Source organism: Megalobrama amblycephala, linkage group LG14 (assembly GCF_018812025.1).
Source record: "Megalobrama amblycephala isolate DHTTF-2021 linkage group LG14, ASM1881202v1, whole genome shotgun sequence".
NCBI lineage: Eukaryota > Metazoa > Chordata > Actinopteri > Cypriniformes > Xenocyprididae > Megalobrama > Megalobrama amblycephala.
The window spans coordinates 30,451,217-30,469,894 of NC_063057.1; the positions used below are offsets into that span (position 1 = coordinate 30,451,217).

At 35.2% G+C, this 18,678-nt stretch overlaps 2 protein-coding genes across 2 annotated transcripts in view; one reads left to right on the plus strand and one right to left on the minus strand.

Moving 5' to 3' along the window:
• LOC125245140 (repetitive organellar protein-like) overlaps positions 1-1,476 on the plus strand; it is a 62,089-nt gene extending 60,613 nt beyond the window's left edge. Inside the window, exons 3-4 of the mRNA XM_048155624.1 lie at positions 517-651; positions 853-1,476. Coding sequence (XP_048011581.1) covers positions 517-651; positions 853-1,133 — 416 coding nt within the window. The 3' untranslated portion in view covers positions 1,134-1,476. The remainder of the gene's footprint in view (positions 1-516; positions 652-852) is intronic.
• A 9,380-nt stretch (positions 1,477-10,856) lies between these two features.
• LOC125244412 lies at positions 10,857-13,191 on the minus strand. Its single transcript, XM_048154498.1, has 3 exons — positions 12,491-13,191; positions 11,663-12,195; positions 10,857-11,375 (listed from the first exon to the last, which is right to left on the minus strand). The coding sequence occupies exons 1-3, from the start codon at positions 12,909-12,911 to the stop codon at positions 10,857-10,859; spliced, it is 1,473 nt and encodes a 490-aa protein (XP_048010455.1). The 5' UTR covers positions 12,912-13,191.
• Between the last annotated feature and the right edge of the window lie 5,487 nt (positions 13,192-18,678).

Sequence of the window (18,678 nt, forward strand, 5' to 3'; positions counted from 1 at the left end):
ATCAGAGAACTGACCGCCACCGTTACAGAGCAGAAAGGAAACATCAGAGAACTGACCGCCACCGTTACAGAGCAGAAAGGAAACATCAGAGAACTGACCGCCACCGTTACAGAGCAGAAAGAAAAGAACAGAGAACTGACCGCCACCGTTACAGAGCAGAAAGGAAACATCAGAGAACTGAGGGATGAGATGAACAAGAAAAATGAAGGTACCTCACCAAAACATTAACTCTTTTATCAATGATCCTCAAAGTAAAACACAAATGTAATACATTGAATAGTGTAAAGTTGAGTGTATACTGTGTAAATTGTGTTATCTATTACAATAATCAGTGTAAATGTCATTTAACAGAATCTTTATTCCTTCACAGAAATTTCAAATCTTACTCTGAGTCTAGTGGAGTTGAGAAAGGAAAATAGAGGTGAAAGTGTGCTTGAATGATGTTAAATTCAGTGTATTCATTCTCAGTGTAATACAGTAATATATCACAATATTGCTTATGTTTTTCAACAACAGACAGAGAAATAGCTTTTTCAGCTGGACTAATGCAATCTGGCAGTGGTGGATTTATTGGTCCTTTTACCACTGAAATCACACTAATCTACAGGAACGTCTTCACAAACATAGGGAACGCCTACAACCCAATTACAGGTAATTATCAATGAAATGGAGTCATTAAACTCAGTTTATAGTAATGAAAACTTTCTGCTCCATTCAGACCTCTCTGCAGTTGTGTAATGTGTATAAGAGAATTAAATGATCTGCCATCTTTCTAAATTATTACACAGTGTGTTTGGTAATTGATCATTCATACAGGAAACAGCTGATTCTGTATCTCGTTATTTGATTTAGGTATTTTCAGAGCCCCACTGAGAGGAGCGTACATGTTCAGATTCTCTGTATTTGGAAATGGCCCAACTGCAGCAACTGCCTCCATTATTAAGAATGGAGCGCTGGTGGTTATAGCAGATGCTGATCAGACTCAGGGTGTGTTAAACTCCTCGAATGGAGTTGTGTTGATCCTGGAGGTTGGAGATGTTGTCTATGTGAGACTTTGGCCTGAAAAGAGGTTATATGATAGCTATAATAACCACAACACTTTCAGTGGTTATCTACTGTTTCCCTTAAGATAACAGGAGGTTTGAAGAATGTGATTCTAATAATTCTGAAACTTCAGCGTATGATTTAAGATGAAAATCATGAAGAATCATTAACATATGAACCTGTATTAATAAGGACTAATGTGTGTTTGAAATTTGCAGTAGATTACTGTATAAAGTCAGTATAATACATTATACTCATAAGTTCTGATCTGTCTATACATGTAAGTTTGTATAAAGAGTTTCAGCACTGAGACAGACAGGACCCATGAATATCACATGTGACTCAAAAGTGTTTTGTTAAAGTAGTAAATCTAATAATGTTAAATAATACCTTTTTAAGTGTATCTTGTTACTGATCCTTGATCTGTATCTCTTCATCCTACATACATAAATAAATAAGAGAATAAAGAGACATTGTGGCATTTTCTTTTCCTCATAATTTCATGAATATTTTCCCAACAATGATTGCTATGAAGCACTTATGATATCATATTTATCAGTCCCACCTGGAATGTTTTGTGTGATTTTTTTTTTGTGATGACTGAAATGTTTGATTTTGTGTCAGCAATTTCCAGAATGGTGGGCCTAATTTCCTTAGAATGGACAATATGACCAAAATCCTATAGACTAAGCAAACCACAACAAAACAAATACTTGCCGATAAGTAAAAAGTTCTAAATAAATACAAGTGATAAGTACATAATCAAGTAAGCAGTCAATAATAAAATTAGAACAAAGAAAATGATAATAGGATAAATAAATATATAAAACACTTTGTTTTGGTTCTTGAATCTAATTGGCTGAGAGCATTTTCCAGCTGGGCGATATTCTCCCAGTTTCATCGTTTGTATCACTCCACTTGCAGCGACTGTCATAATGAGTTTTTTTTAGGCAATGAGTGTAGTTATTTAGACCTAAAATCTGTGACTCGTATATAAACATTTTACAATTTGTTTGGACACTTTCACTTTTGCTGCTGGCTCTTATGTAGATTGTGGTTAAACATGAGGTATAATTTTAGGTACATCAAACGGCAATCTTTGGTCTTATTAATCTATTGTTGCAGAACAAATCGATTCTGTTTAAAGGGTAAAATTATGTTTCATTACTTTATATTTAGGCTAAATTTGAAGGGGTGGTTCATTGCGATTTCACTTTTTTAACTTTAGTTATTGTGTGATGTTTCTGTTAGAGCATAAACAATGTCTGCAAACTTATGACGCTCAAAGTTCAATGCAAACAGAGATATTTTCTGTTAAAGAATTCTCTGTTTAAGGACTGCAACAAACAGCTGGTAGGGACTACAATGCGCTTCTTCCAGGTTTGGTGACATCACTAACCCTAAAATTTACATAAACTCTGCCCCCGAGAACACGCAACAAAGGGGGTGAGGCCATGTTATTGAAATACAGTACACAAATGCAATAGCATGTGATACAGTTATAACCATAATTAAACTAAACTATACCTGTTCTGTCTTCATGCAGCATATATTCTCTGGCTCTGTAGGATCTTACAACAGTTCCCACAAGAGCGATTTATAGATTATCATGACAGACAGTTCATGTTAGCGAGTAGTCTACGGCTAATAATAAACACCACTTAAACATCTCTTACTTAAGCAAATGATTTTAATACACATTTAGTTAAAACAAAAATTATAATTTTAGTGAAAGTGAGTACAAAGAAACGATCCACCTGCATGCTTCAGCAATGGTGCTTCATCTTTGCTGATCTGTGTCTCGAGCAGATGATGTCACTTGGAGGGGGCATGACCAGGCCCGCTGAACACACCCCCATTTCTTGACTCCACCCCATGTCAAAACAGTGCCATGAAGTGAAATGCACAGAAAAGTGAAGTGCAAAAGGAAAGCAGTATCGCGAACACACACTTGACTGAAATGCAGAATAAAAGGTGTTCTGCCCTTCTCAAATGCCTTGCTTGAGTATGCAGTCAGATAACGCCTTTCAGAGACAACAGATGCATGTATCGTTTTCAAGATTTACTGCTGTGCAAGGAATAACATAAAACTGTAAAAGTACAAAATACAGAATTCTAAGTGTACAGAGTCAATAACATGTTCACATAATCACAGCAAAGGCTCTTTACATTCCTTATAGTTAGCATCAACTATATCAGATATAGATTCAATTCACAAAATAAAGGGAAAATAAAATTAACATCTGGGATATAACATATAACCATTTAGAGTAAATATTCACAGGAATTATCTACATATGAAAAAGTGCCTTCAAATCAACTTAAATCAAGCAGCAATAGCCATGACCGCATGCTCTTCCCTGCTGCTGCTGAAACTTGGCTCACATTAGTGATTTCATCATATAAGGATTTAAACAAATATATGCAATACCCCACTTTGAACAGAAGGGGTCACTCTACTATAATTGTTAATAGACTGAATGCAAAATTTTCATAGAGCACAGCACAAGGAGCATTGCATGGAAAATATCTTTTACAGCTGATAATTTTTGCAATTAACTATATCTTAATTTTTGCAATTCTTCATTTTGTTTGCAAAATATATTTTTTTTACTTATTAACGCATTAAGCCACAGTGAGTCACAATGATTTAAAGGTGCTAAAGAGGATGTTTTGTTTTATACATTTTTGCAATATTACTTGAAACTGTCTTTACTAACTGATAAAAGACTATTTATTAGGTGCACTGAAAGGAATAATATTAATATACATCATCTGTGCACGAGGTAGGGCCTTAAAAACATCAGCCAATGATCGCGTAAACGATTGGCCCTCTGGCTTGTCAATCACTGCCATGACGTTCCTTGTGAGAGACGTGCGCGGCTGCGCGCTCCAGTAACTTTCCACACTCTACAGGCGCCGCATGCAATGTTTTTGTCAGGAGACAGGAGTAACAACTGCAGATTATGAGTTACCTGCGGTGAGTCCGACATAATGAATCCACTAACACGACACAGCGAATGCCGGTGGTAAACACTCGTGTTCCAATACTCGTGCACGAGTTTTGGGAGGCGTTCCTTTGAAATGAGCTGTGAAGGAGGGGGGCTGTTCTTACGCATGCGCTCATTTCAAAAACTCACTAACAGTCTTTGGATTCTCAGTCGACGAAAAAATCCTCTCTATCACCTTTAAGCGCGATGCGTTCATATTCTGCCTGATCTGCTTGTCTACATAGAAGACATCTTTATTAATCATGTTTATACAGATTGTTCTTATATCACTGTCTTGATGTATTAAGCATTTTCTTTATAATGGTATTTTAGGAAAATGCTTTACTTGTAGGTATAATTAATTGTGTTCATATTGTGGGCTCATCTGCTTATGTACTGAGTGAGATTGGGTTGACTTTTTAACAGGAACAAGAGGGCAGCAATCTCACTTGTCATCATGTTGGGACAGGTGTTCTGCAATGCCCATTTCAGTTTTAAAATCATGTCATGTATTTTCATGGTTTCAGAGTAACGTGTGGGAGAAACAATAATTTGATAAAAGAAAACTTGTAAATTGACATTTTTTCAACATTAATCTGTTCATTTTTAATTTTGGTTTATAAAGATGCAAAACGTAATAAAAAAAAAAATCTAAAAATAAGTCGATTTTTAATTTTGTGTGCATGAAATTTGTGTATACGTTTTTAATTTAGTTTGGTATTCAACATAGCATTTAAAAGTACAACAACCGTTTCTTTTTTGTTTTTGTTTCCATGGTTAAAAAAGGAAGAAGGAATGGACGCGAAAGTACATGGACCTCTTTGCATGACATGTACTTTTTATTCCAAGGTTGTGAATTCATATTTTTTCATTATCTTGAGAAGATATAACAAGACTCATCAGGAGCAGGCCCTGTTTGTAGATTCATTTGAAGTGTCTGAAATCTGGAAAAATGAAAAGACCAAAATGAAAGTAAGAGAACGGATTCTTTCATGTAGTTGTAAAGACAACAACTAACAATACAACTCTTTTCAGTGCAGTAGATTATGTTTCAGATTGATCCTATAAAGTTAATCCTTATTTTGGGTGTTGTGAATGAACACCATCACTGGATGCTCATGGTGAGACTTGAAAAACAATGAACTGATATATTATCAACACATTTTAGCATAAAGATTATGATGGACCAACAGGTTTTGGGGTTGTAAAATTTCTGATAATTTCCCCGAAACAGCAGAGAACGATCCTGCCGGATCATTTGAAAACAACTCCTCTGAAGCTCACAAGATGCCTTGAGTCTACAAGATACTGTTGGTGTTAGGATTATTATTATTTATTTTTTTAGTACAGTTTTGTACAGTATGTTTTTAAAAACTCTTATTACAAAAGTCCAACATGATCATGATTGTAATACAGCTAATCATTCTTTCACAATCTGATCTCCTGATCTCATGGAACAAAAGGTTCTATATGTGCTTCATATTTGGAACCCCTAAAAGGTTCTTTACACATTCCTTTTGAACAGTCTCACTTTATTGATTCTCACAGTCACCTCATTGTTCGCCTCTTTCAAGTGTTCCTTTCTCTTGTCTACTGTATTCTACTCTAACTCCCTCACACAATTCTGCTCATATCCTAAACAGTTGTGATAACCAGGTGAAAGCATTGGTACTACTGTAATTAGGATTAATTATGTTTGGCTTATCAAATGTATACATGTATTGTGAAAATTGTACTAAAGCAATTTAAACAATTTAACTAAAATTGTCTGAATATGTTACTATATGTTCTTTACATTGATTTAATTGACCCTCATGGGGTGAATTATTTTAATTAGGACATTCATTTAGGGCAGGGGTTGTGCAGTTGAAAAGTGGACTTGTGGGATGCTTCCTCACCCAGTGCAAACAACGCTATACGTCATGAATTTCATATATTTTCCCAGAAAGTTTGTGTTATGTTGTAAATAGATGAATGACAGACAGACAGATAGAGAAATAAACATTATATTGTTACTATGGGCACAAACCTGTATATAATGAGAGACGTATTCCAATACATGTGTGTGTTTTAACATGTTTATATTTTTCTTTTTAGTTTGCTGAAATGTCTCTGTAACGAATTCAATTCCCTTCAAGTGAAGATGCCTTAAAGTACAGAAAGGAGAGCTTTTATTCTTTGACAGTGACAGTGAAAATACACGTGTACATACATAGTTGTATTAGACTACAGTATGTATCACCGTATTTGTTTTGTAAAAGGTTAATCTATGAACAGATCTGACACCAGTTAGTTGTTATTTATAGTTAGGCTACATATTATTAAATTTTTATTTAGTTTTGCAGTGTGCAGTTTTTCATACACCTTGTATCCTGCTTTTCCAGATTAAAGACATTTGAAACTTACGTGACGGTCTTGCCTAGGTGGTCTTTCTGATGTGCTGCACAATGGAGAACATGTATAAATAAGGGAAACAGCATGGAGAATTAAATCACTTCCACAGCATGTCTCATTATATCTGTTGTTTATTTAAAACAGTACTTTCTTTTTTAATCTTTTTAAATTGATTAAATCTTTGCATTGTGATCTTATAGTGTATAAAATGTTGCAATTTGACAACTTCAATAGACATTTCAATGAACTGATCACAAATCAATGAAAAACAACAATTCAGTTCAATTAAGTTCCATCGGAGGGTAAACATCCCCACCTAGCGGCGAGCACATACAATTCTATTTGAACAATTATTTAATACATTAAACACATTAAAACAACACATCTTACAACATACCTGCACAATGGAGAACATGTAGAAATAAGGGAAACTGCATGAAGAATTAAATGACTTCTAACTACTTATAGAACTGTTGATATGTGTTTGCCGTCGAATGTGTTGTTTATATATCGAGTTTTTGTTTTGTTTGTATTATGAGGCCCAATCGTAATTAATTTGTACATTGTCTTTGTTTTATGAAGTCATGGAAACACCTTAAAAGGTGGTCAGTCTTACAGTGTCATTATTTTCATGTAAAAACACTTTCTGATTCAACCACGAGATGTGTAATAACAGAGGCACAATGTAAAAAAAAAAATCTGTAGTTAAATACTAGCAGCAGAGACGCCAGCAATCTACTGTAATTTTACAGTATTCATATTCAGAATTATTTTTCAGTTTATTACTGTAAAAATGAAATTACTTAACATATTCTTGCTCATATAATATTATCAACATCTCACAAAAGGTATGTTTTGTATGAAGAGTTTGAATCTTAAATTGATCTCTGTGCACCCCCTGTGCCAGGCTATTTTTGTTCTTCATGCTAGTAATTGTTAAAGGTGCCCTAGAATTAAAAATTGAATTTATATTGGCATAGTTAAATAACAAGAGTTCAGTACATGGAAATGACATACAGTGAGTCTCAAACTCCATTGTTTCCTCCTTCTTATATAAATCTCATTTGTTTAAAAGACCTCCGAAGAACAGGCGAATCTCAACATAACACCGACTGTTACGTAACAGTCGGGATCATTAATATGTACACCCCCAATATTTGCATATGCCAGCCCATGTTCAAGGCATTAGACAAGGGCAAAACGTCTGAATGTGCACAGCTGAATCATCAGACTAGGTAAGCAAGCAAGGACAAGAGCGAAAAATGGCAGATGGAGCAATAATAACTGACATGATCCATGATAACATGATATTTTTAGTGATATTTGTAAATTGTCTTTCTAAATGTTTCGTTAGCATGTTGCTAATGTACTGTTAAATGTGGTTAAAGTTACCATCGTTTCTTACTGTATTCACGGAGACAAGAGAGCCGTCGTTATTTTCATTTTTAAACACTTGCAGTCTGTATAATTCATAAACACAACTTCATTCTTTATAAATCTCTCCAACAGTGTGTAATGTTAGCTTTAGCCACGGAGCACAGCCTCAAACTCATTCATAATCAATGTAAACAATATAACAGTATACAATACTCACATAATCCGACGCATGCATGCCGCATGTATGACGAACACTTTGTAAAGATCCATTTTGAGGGTTATATTAGCTGTGTAAACTTTAAGGCACTGTTTAAGGCAAGCGCGAGCTCTGTGGGCGGAGATTTAAAGGGGCCACAGCATAAATCGGCGCATTTATAATGATGCCCCAAAATAGGCAGTTAAAAAAATTAATTAAAAAAAATCTATGGGGTATTTTGAGCTGAAACTTCACAGACACATTCAGGGGACACCTTAGACTTATATTACATCTTTTAAAAACATAATCTAGGGCACCTTTAAAACAACACATCTTACAACATACCTGCACAATGGAGAACACGTAGAAATAAGGGAAACTGCATGGAGAATTAAATGACTTCTAACTACTTATAGAACTGTTGATATGTGTTTGCCGTCGAATGTGTTGTTTATATATCGAGTTTTTTTTTTGTTTGTATTATGAGGCCCAATCCTACGGAGCCCCTAAAGGGACCTTTGCAAAAAAAAAATTTGACAGAGTTTCGCATGCTCACGAGAAACTATCGCGTTTCAATTTCCGGTTTGCATACAAGGAGAAACAAGAGCATGGATGTGGATACGCATGAATTAGTAGAGATATATTTTTAACTTGGACTTAAATACAAAGACATTGTTTCTGTTCTTGCATTTCGACACAGATATATCATCACTGAGCGACATTTAAAACGCATTTTGAGGTCTAGAAGCCTGTTTCGACGAAAAGACTACTCAAATATTGAAGACGCTGTTGTATTTATTCAACATCAACTACAAACGTCAGGCCAGCTCCATGGATACAGGTGGATGCATGCAAAATGTAAAGAAAACGGATTGAATATCAGAAAAGAACATGTTCGCTTAATTTTGAGCTCATTAGATCCTGGTGGTGTAGAATTGAGGAAAGCCCGACGTCTCCATCGACGTAACTATTTTGCAAAAGGACCAAATTACATCTGGCACTTTGATTCTTATGACAAACTGAAGCCATATGGTGTTTGCATAAACAGCTGTATTGACGGGTTTTCGAGAAAGATCATTTGGTTGAATGCGTACACAACAAGCAGTGACCCGAAGGTCATCGGAGGATACTTCATGGAAACAGTGGAGAGTTTGGGTGGCTGTCCTAGAATCATTAGAGGCGATTGTGGAACAGAGAATGGACACGTGAGAGACTTCCAGTGGTTCCTCAGACGCAACATTGTACAGGAATCCAACATTGACAGCTACATAGAAGGTGCAAGCACAGCCAATCAGCGAATAGAAAGCTGGTGGGGATTTCTCAGGAAAGAATGTATGGAATTTTACATTTCTTCGTTTGTTGACCTGAAGGACAGAGGATTGTTTGACGGGGGATCTTTGGATAAAAATCTCATCCGATTCTTGGGAATTATCCAGGTGAGTGGAGAACCTCTATAGGGCTATATATATATATATATATATATATATATATATATATATATATATTATATAATTATATAATTAAAAAAAAGTAATTTGCATCATTAAAAAGTGTGTGTGTGTGTGTATATATATATATATATATATATCAGAGGTTGCATTACTGTGTGTGTGTGTGTGTGTGTGTGTGTGTATATATATACACACACACACTAATGCAACCGCTGAGATATATATATATATGAAGAGTTTGGTTCCAAAACGCTATAAATCCAAAATTGTTAAATTGAGAAAAAAGGCATTTTCTTTCCCAAAAGACTGTTTGTATGAAAACTGTTATTTTCTGTTTCAAACTGTAATATATCATTATGAGTTTGTAATAACATAAAAAAATCAAATCCATATTTTGATTTTAAACATTTATTAAACAAAGACATTTTTTTTTCTCCAAAATGCAATATATCCATAACACATTTTTCCCCAAAATGCTACAAATCCATTTCATCAACAAAAACTCACTTTCTGTATGAAATTGAGCAAAGACATAACAATAAATAACAAGGAAAGGTTGTCTATACATATGACAAACCCCAAAACTTGAACAACATCACTTATATTAAACCATTAAACCAATTTTTAAAAGTACATTCATCTCGCTGCCTTTGTCAGATTGCATTCATTTCAGTCTGATATTAATGCTGTTAATAGCAACATTTCAAATTCATCCTGAACTCATACGTAACATTAGAGCAAAATTTTGTTTCTGTTGCATTCATCTTGTTATTCTGTACACTACATTCATTAAATTTTCAAAACAATGTACGAAACTGTACAATTATTAAGTTAAATAGTATTAAATAGTAAGTTATCTATACAAGTCCCAAACTTGGACAACAGATTTCTAAAAAATACATCCATCACAATGCTCCATAAAAACATGTTCATAAAAAGAATATTTCTGTGTCATTAAAAAACATAACAATATTTCTGTGCAAAATATAACTTTAAATAAACAATACATCTGTGTGAGATTGTGCAACATAACTAGGCTATAAACAACCATGACAGTCGATTTACATAACAATGCCAACTTGAACAGATTTCTTATAGTGGAACACAGATATATGAAATACATTAATCATGTTGTAGTGCATGTTAGTTATTTATCTATTTATTTATTTATTTATCTATCTACCTATTTATTTATTTATCTATCTATTTATCTATTTATTATGGACAACTACAATTCAGTGCCATTGTGAAGTGCCATTATCTAGACACACCCAACCACACACAGACTTTCTCCGCACTCACTTAACTCCTCCTCCTGTTTGCTCAGGTCTTTCTCACACACACGTGTTCACACACACTTATTATGCACTGAAACAGTGAACTCAAAAGGCACAATCGGCAGAATTATTCTTCAGGGCTGTCACGGTCGGCATCATTTACAATGAGTGCTCCATCATAGAAGGCACGCACAGTGTCACTGGCACCAATTTCAGCAAGCAAGTTAAGCACATCCTTTCTTTTTGCATCCTTCACTGTGCTTACATTTGGGAGCTGACTCGGCTTGAAGTTTGCCCAGTTCTGTCCTCGCTTCAAAACCGAGTGATAGCAGAAGTCACTGTTGTACACAGTCTTGAATCCAAGTTTGTCATTCCTGAGTTCCAGCATTCTAGCATCACTGAGCTTGAATGACTTCTGTGGCTTTACAAAAACCTGTGTTGCCTTCTTGAAATCATAAGCTTGCCAGTCCTGGCCGTAGACATGGACATGTCCATGGTTCCTCAAAATGTCATAGTACTCTTCGGGCATGAGGATGGTATTGTGCTTTCGAATCTGCTGCTCAATCCTCCCGAAAACGCGGTCAACAGGAAGGAAACTGTGTCCCCTGATGGGAAACACATATTCCATGATCATATTAGGACAATTCTGCTTTGTTAAAGCAAACAGCATTGACAGAACATTCACATTTTTGTTTTGTCCAAAACAGGAATCACTGAATAATCTCAACTTCTGAACATTGCAAAGTGCAACATTCAATGGCTGCCGAAAACAGTGGTTCAGAGCAGAAGCAGTCAAATTACTGTCTTTTCTGTTCTCGTGTTCCATCCATGTGTAAAGATGGATGTCATCCTTGCTTTGCTTGCTGCCTTTCCCAGCATGGACAACAACACCAAAGATGTACATGACGAGCTGGCGGGAGTAGTACGCCTGACCAATGGGGGTTTTGGGAGTACCAGATTCTGCATCATGTCGAAGCAGACTGTCAATGCTGCATTGTCACTTTGCCCAAGCAAATCATAAAACACCCTTGCTCGTCTGCGATGCAAAATGAAAGATGCTGATGCTGTACGCTTCTCCTCTTCAGGCAAGCTGGGGTTCTTTACTGTGAGATGAAACTTTGCACATGTAGAACACGCGTCGGTGGCTGGATGTCCAAATGCAAGGTTGAAACTGTATCGGAAAACACTGTAATAGAGAGAGTAGCTAACAGCATCATGATTTTGCTGCTTGAACAAATCATGCATTTTTTTTACGCTGAGGTCACTGGGAAGGTATTTCCGCCCAGGTGCTCCTCTTCTGCCATAGTGGCTTGCCCTACAAGTGAATGTTTGAATGTGATCCATCACAAGTTTCTTCTTTTCTTCATTTTCTGTAACTTTGCGAGCACCACCCCTACGTTCTGGTCTGGCCTCAGCATTCTCTGCATAATATCTTGCCACTCGAGCTACTCTATCTTTGCCAATACCTGCAACGACAAAAGTTAAAATAACATTTTATTTCTTTGTTAAGAGGAAACTGAGATAGCATAGGCTAGTGGCTCATCAGAATATACAGTGACAGTCAACCACAAACCCATTTCAGCCTGAAATGGGTTGGCCTACAAACCAATAACTTGAATAACTTTTTACATAATATCTCACTTTTAGCATGTTATTTATTTATCTATTTGTGTATTTATCTATCTATTTATTCATCTATCTATCTATCTATCTATCTATTTATTTATTTATTTATTTATGAAATAAAATAAATAAACTCACCCAGCGCTGCACAGAAAGTTGCCTTGCAGACAGGAACCTTCGTGGGATGATCCTTGGAGAGCAAGTAGTACTCGTTCGTGACCTCCCTCTCCTTCTGTGCATCTTCAATTGCCACCTTGGGACGTCTTCGCTGTATCCGTTTTACTGTTATCAGGCGTAAAATTGCTTGGTCTTGTTCGGCCTTCGTGGTATGACAGTAGAGAGTGTCGAAGTTTTTTACAAGATCGTCAGCTGTCAGTTTGTCGGCATGACAAAAGTTTTTTGATTCACTGTGAGAACAAGCAATCGCCGGTATTTTGCCACCACCTGAGTTTCTGACTCTCTTTCTGACTTCCCTTTCGTGGTTGTCTTTTGACGGCTTCCGCTTCTTTCCCACAGATAACACGACCACTGGCTCCTCAATACCATCAAAGTTATTCATTTTAGTAGCCTATATAAAAACTTAAAAGTCTGAGGCGAGTGTTTACCGGCGTCTACTGACAGGGTGCCGCCATGACAGTTTGCGTCATGGAATGGTGCCCGGTGATTGGTCGAATGGAACTGTAGGGCTTTGCGGAAAAACAGGACTGGCGTTTGTCTCTGTTTGAGAAAAAAGGGAAGAAACAGGGCAGCGAAACACGGCGGATATCGCGTTTTGTTAAAAACTGATTATCGAACTTTGAATAGAGAGTCAATGGGGAGCTTGTTTTGGCGTAACTCGTTTTTTTCAAAATTGGCGTTTATCGCGTTTTGGAGCCAAACTCATATATATATATATATATATATATGATCTCAGGTTGCATTACTATGTATATTATATATATATATATATATATACATACTAATGCAACGTGAGATATATCTATATAATGCACACAACTTTTTTTTTTATTTCTCAACTATGTTTATGCTGTGTTTTTGAGATATGTGTTACTTATTTATCGCAAAATTAGTCAGCACCATTATTTTCTTATGAAATATTACAATTTTATGAAAACAAATCACTTTAATAATGACCTCAAATTAAATGTGTCAAGTCTGGATATTGATCTAGGTGCAAGAGGTAGAATACTGCCATCTATTTTTTTAGAGAAAAACCTACTAGCAGTTGTAGAAAAAAGATGGCATGACCATATCAAGCAGAGGGACATAGACATTTTCCTATTTCCAGTTTCATACTCAATTTGATGCCGGTAGTGATTATCAAGGTAAAGGATTAGTTCACTTCAGAATTAAAATTTTCTGATCATTTACTCACCCCCATGTCATTCAAGATTTGTCTTTGTTTTTTTCTTTTTTCAGTCAAAAAGAAATTAAAGTTAAGGAAAACATTCCAGGATTTTTCTCCATATAGTGGACTTCACTGGGGTTCAACGGGTTGAAGGTCCAAATGTCAGTTTCAGTGCAGCTTCAAAGAGCTCTACATGATCCCAGATCTAGAGAAACCATCACTCATTTTCCCAAAAAAAAGAGCAGAATTCCGACAGTGTCGACGCTGCTAAGTGTATTACTCTAAGTGTTTTATATCCACAGGTCAAAGTTTGAACTAAATTGTCAGATACAATATTCGAGTGCAATTTGCAAATATATAAGAATTAGTTCAAACTTTGACCTGTGGAGGGCAGTAATACACTTAGCAGTGTCGACACTGTCAGAATTGTTCAAGCTAGTGCAAGACAAGCATTTGTGGTTAAAAAGTATATCATTTTTAAGTTTGTTTTTTTTAGAAAATGGTCAATGGTTTCTCTAGATAAGACCCTTATTCCTCGTCTGGGATCATGTAGAGCTCTTTGAAGCTGCACTGAAACTGACATTTGGACCTTCAACCCGTTGAACCCCAGTGAAGTCCACTATATGGAGAAAATCCTGGAATGTTTTCCTCAAAAACCTTCATTTCTTTTTCCCTGAAGAAAGAAAGACATGAACATCTTGGATGACATGGGGGTGAGTAAATGATCAGTAAAGTTTAATTAATATGTAAGCAGCAATTTAAAAAAAAAAACATTCTACATTTAAAGCCATTACAGACTAGAATGACACTCCCAGTTGCAGGTTGAATAACTTTGTTTCAAACCTTTATCTAAAATATATTTTCATTACAGGATGAATTGGATGAAATCGCACGTGTGTGGGATTCACATGTAATAAGACCTTCAAAGAATGATCGAGTCCCAAGTGGTAGACCCAATGTCATGTACTTATAGAACGGAGAACTACATGTCGCTGGTGGACACAGGAGATCTACAGCTGTGCAAGACAGAATGCACATTTCGATCGTCTATACCATGTGACAATGATGTCTATGACATTTGTAATGCTGTTATGACAGAGGCCCACTTTGAGCTTCCAAAGGACTCATATCAAGCAATAGACTTATATTTGCATCTAAGGAATGAGATATTGACCTTATTGTAACCTGTAATCTTTGTCACCATTTGCTTTCATATATTTCATACAATGGTTGTAAATGGTTACTGAGGCTGCCAGCGCCTAATATTCTGCTTAACATCTTTTGTGTTCCTCAAAAGGTCAGTCTGGTTTGGAAATACTCAATAGTGAATATTTTAATTTATTATTTTCTTCTAAACTATCCCTTTAAACTCATATGCAAAAATGTGTGTTCTCTTAATGTAGGCAATGTTTAAGTATGAAATGCAAACCAGTAAGGGGTTAAGAACACTGGAGTCATTTTATTGTTTATTATACTTTATCACAGATAATGTAGCCTACTGCTGACATCATCTAACACTTGTTTACAAACATGGGTGCTCAAACTGACCATGCTTTTCTGCATTACAATAAACTGTAAAAAAAACAACAAAAAAAAACAAAAAAGATGTATTGAATGAATTAAAATTACAGTGCATAAGAAACTGTCTATTTTATTTTGTTAGTTGAACAGGAATAGATTTTAATAACCAGTGTTTACCTGAAATACTTTTTTTTGTTTATAAAATAGAACAATGGAATAAGCTTGCACAACAAGCTTAGCTCCCTTTCCCCAACCTAACCAAACCAGAGTGAAACAGAATGACTTATATTATATCTTCATGTCTAAGTCTGAATACTTAACAGCTCAAACAAATTTAACAGGCTACTGATATTTGTATTTAAGTAACTTCTTCTGACTTATGACACTGATGAACAAAATATTTGCAACTATAAACTCATGTACAACATAGCTATTCTAGACACTTTCATTTCAACTGAATTTCTTTTTTTAAAATGCATATTTAATTCTGTCTCTTTAGAATGGAAGATAGAATAGAAAACTTCTAAACCTTAAGACACCTTTAAAAATACTCAATTTCAGGATTTCAAAATTAAATAAAAAATGTATGTGTGTATATATATATATATATATATATATCATACATACACACATACATAATATTTAAATATATATAACATATAGAAATAATGTATAGATATATGTATTATATATATATATATATATATATATATATATATATATATACTTATTAAAATATATATAGAAATATATATATATATATAACTTATTAAAATATATATAGAAATATATAATATATAGATATATATGTATTATATAATTTATATAAATAATATATAGAAATATATAAGCTTAAAAAATTAGCTTAACTTGACTTAGTCCATCTCAGTTCAGTTAATTCAGTTACAGAATGTCCATTGCAAAGCAATCACCATTTAGGACATTGTCAAACTCTGCACGAAAATTCAAGGGTAAGAGCTGTATGTACACGGTAAGTCGAGAACTGCTCCACATGTATGTGCAACAGGCCTGCGTCCTAGACCACATAAGCCATTAAACATGACTTCAATTTTGTCTTTACACATGACAGTAGAGCCAGTACAGAATCGTAGGAATGTCTCCAGTTTTCTTTGGTCTAGGTTTTTCACATAGCACTGCAGATGATTGAGGGTCAGCTGCTCTTGCTGGTTCAGGACATCTTTTGCAGGCTTTATCATTTGAGCCACTTTCTTGTTGGTTGGCTTCTTTGATCCGTATTCTTCCAGTATGTTTTGTCTGGTTAGATTCAGAATGCCAATAGGCATAATGGTCTGGAAGCAGTCAATAATAAACTTGGGCTCCTGAAGGAGGACTTTGTGAGCCATTGTCAAAATAGCTAAATGGATGTTTTCTTTTGGAGGCAAGCAGTGTGAGCCCATCCGTGAGAACAGCTCAAGTAAATCTTCTGCATCATTTTCATCCAGGTTGCCTTGAACAGCTTTTTCAACAACGGACTGCTCTGAGGTAGACAAATATTTTAAAATTGAGGACATCAAGAGCTCTTCATTTACAGAGTCAACACCATCAATACATGCCAACATAAATGCCGGAGACAACCTGACAGGCATCACACCATGATCAACGTAGCCTTTCACCCACACTCTTCCAACAGCTTGCCACTCCCTCTCAGAGTAGTCTGGGCGCAGTCTTGGAACTCGTTCTTCCTCACCCTCACACTGAGCAAGAAAATCTTCCCAGAAAGCAGTGTACAGTTCCCGTGACACTCCAGCATCATCAATAGCATTTTCATTTGTGAATTCTATCCGCAGGACTTTTTTCATGACTTGGGGCTCCATGAAGATCTCCAAAACATCTTTGACTCCATTGACCCGTCTTACCTTCACACATTTGATCTCTTTCATGCCCTCAGATTCCTCTGATGCTTCCATAAGAAGCTGTCCTGCAGAAGATGTGCCATCTAACTGAGGGAGTTGATCATTTAATGGTGGACTCTGCAGCATTAAAAAAAAAAAAAAAAAAAAAAAAAAAAACTATATTAGAACATGAAAAAATAACATGACAAACACTGTGCCTTTGTGTGTGTTTTTTTAATCTGCTAGGACCACATCCAGACCATTTCATGAGTCTTGTTGATATTTTATTTGTATTTACAAGTATAGTTGATCAATTTAATTGTATTACATCTATGGTGTCAGTTGTTGTAAAGTTTAAATACGTTAAAATATCACTGTAACAATGAAACTGGCATTAAATGTACAAACATGTAAATATATACCTGTCATGAATAAGTTTCAGTGAAAGTTAAAATGACAATTCTGTAATCATTTACTTGCCTATAATGTTTCAAGACTGTTTGACTTTGTTTCCATAGAACACAAAATGAGGATTTGTGGAAGAAATTTAATATGAATCTTTATCATAAAAAAATGTTAATATTATTCATATTAGAATCCATATTATGAAAGTGAATGTGGACTTTGTGCAAAATGACAAAAAAGTAACAAATCACATGCTACTTTAAGCCTTTGGAAGTAATTTATAGTGTGAGGTACAGACATCATACCAACCCTTTCTTTTTCATGATATTGTAAAAAGTTTTCAAGATTCTCCTGTTGTGTTCCACAGAAGAAAAAGCCACACAGAGTAAATGATGACTGAATTTTAATTGAACTATGCCGTTAAAAGCTTAAAGGGTTAGTTCACCCAAAAATGAAAATTCTGTCATTTATTACTCACCCTCATGCTGTTCCACACCCGTAAGACCTTCATTCATCTTCAGAACACAAATTAAGATATTTTTGATGAAATCCGATGGCTCAGTGAGGCCTGCATAGACAGCAATGGACATTTCCTCTCTCAAGATCCATTAATGTACTAAAAACATATTTAGATCAGTTCTTGTGAGTACAGTGGTTCAATATTAATATTATAAAGCCACAAGAATATTTTTGGTGCATAATAACGACTTATATTGTGTCGACTTATATAGTGTAGTGTATTTTTGGTGCATAATAACACTATATAAGTCGTTATTTTTTTTTTTTTTTTCACTATATAAGTCGTTATTTTGTTTTTTTGTTATTTTGTTATTACACCAAAAATATTTTTGTCGCTTTATAATATTAATATTGAACCACTGTACTCACATGAACTGATTTAAATATGTTTCTAGTACATTAATGGATCTTGAGAGAGGAAATGTCATTGCTGGCTATGGAGGCCTCACTGAGCCATCGGATTTCATCAAAAATATCTTAATTTGTGTTCCGAAGGTTAACGAAGGTCTTACGGGTTTGGAACTGCATGAGGGTGAGTAATTAATGACAGAATTTTCATTTTTTGGGTGAACTAACCCTTTAAATGATTTTTAAAAATGTCATAAATATAACTACCTGTCTAGGATCACCATCTTCTATATTCCATGGAAGAGTAGAATCCAGAATGTCAAAACTATCAT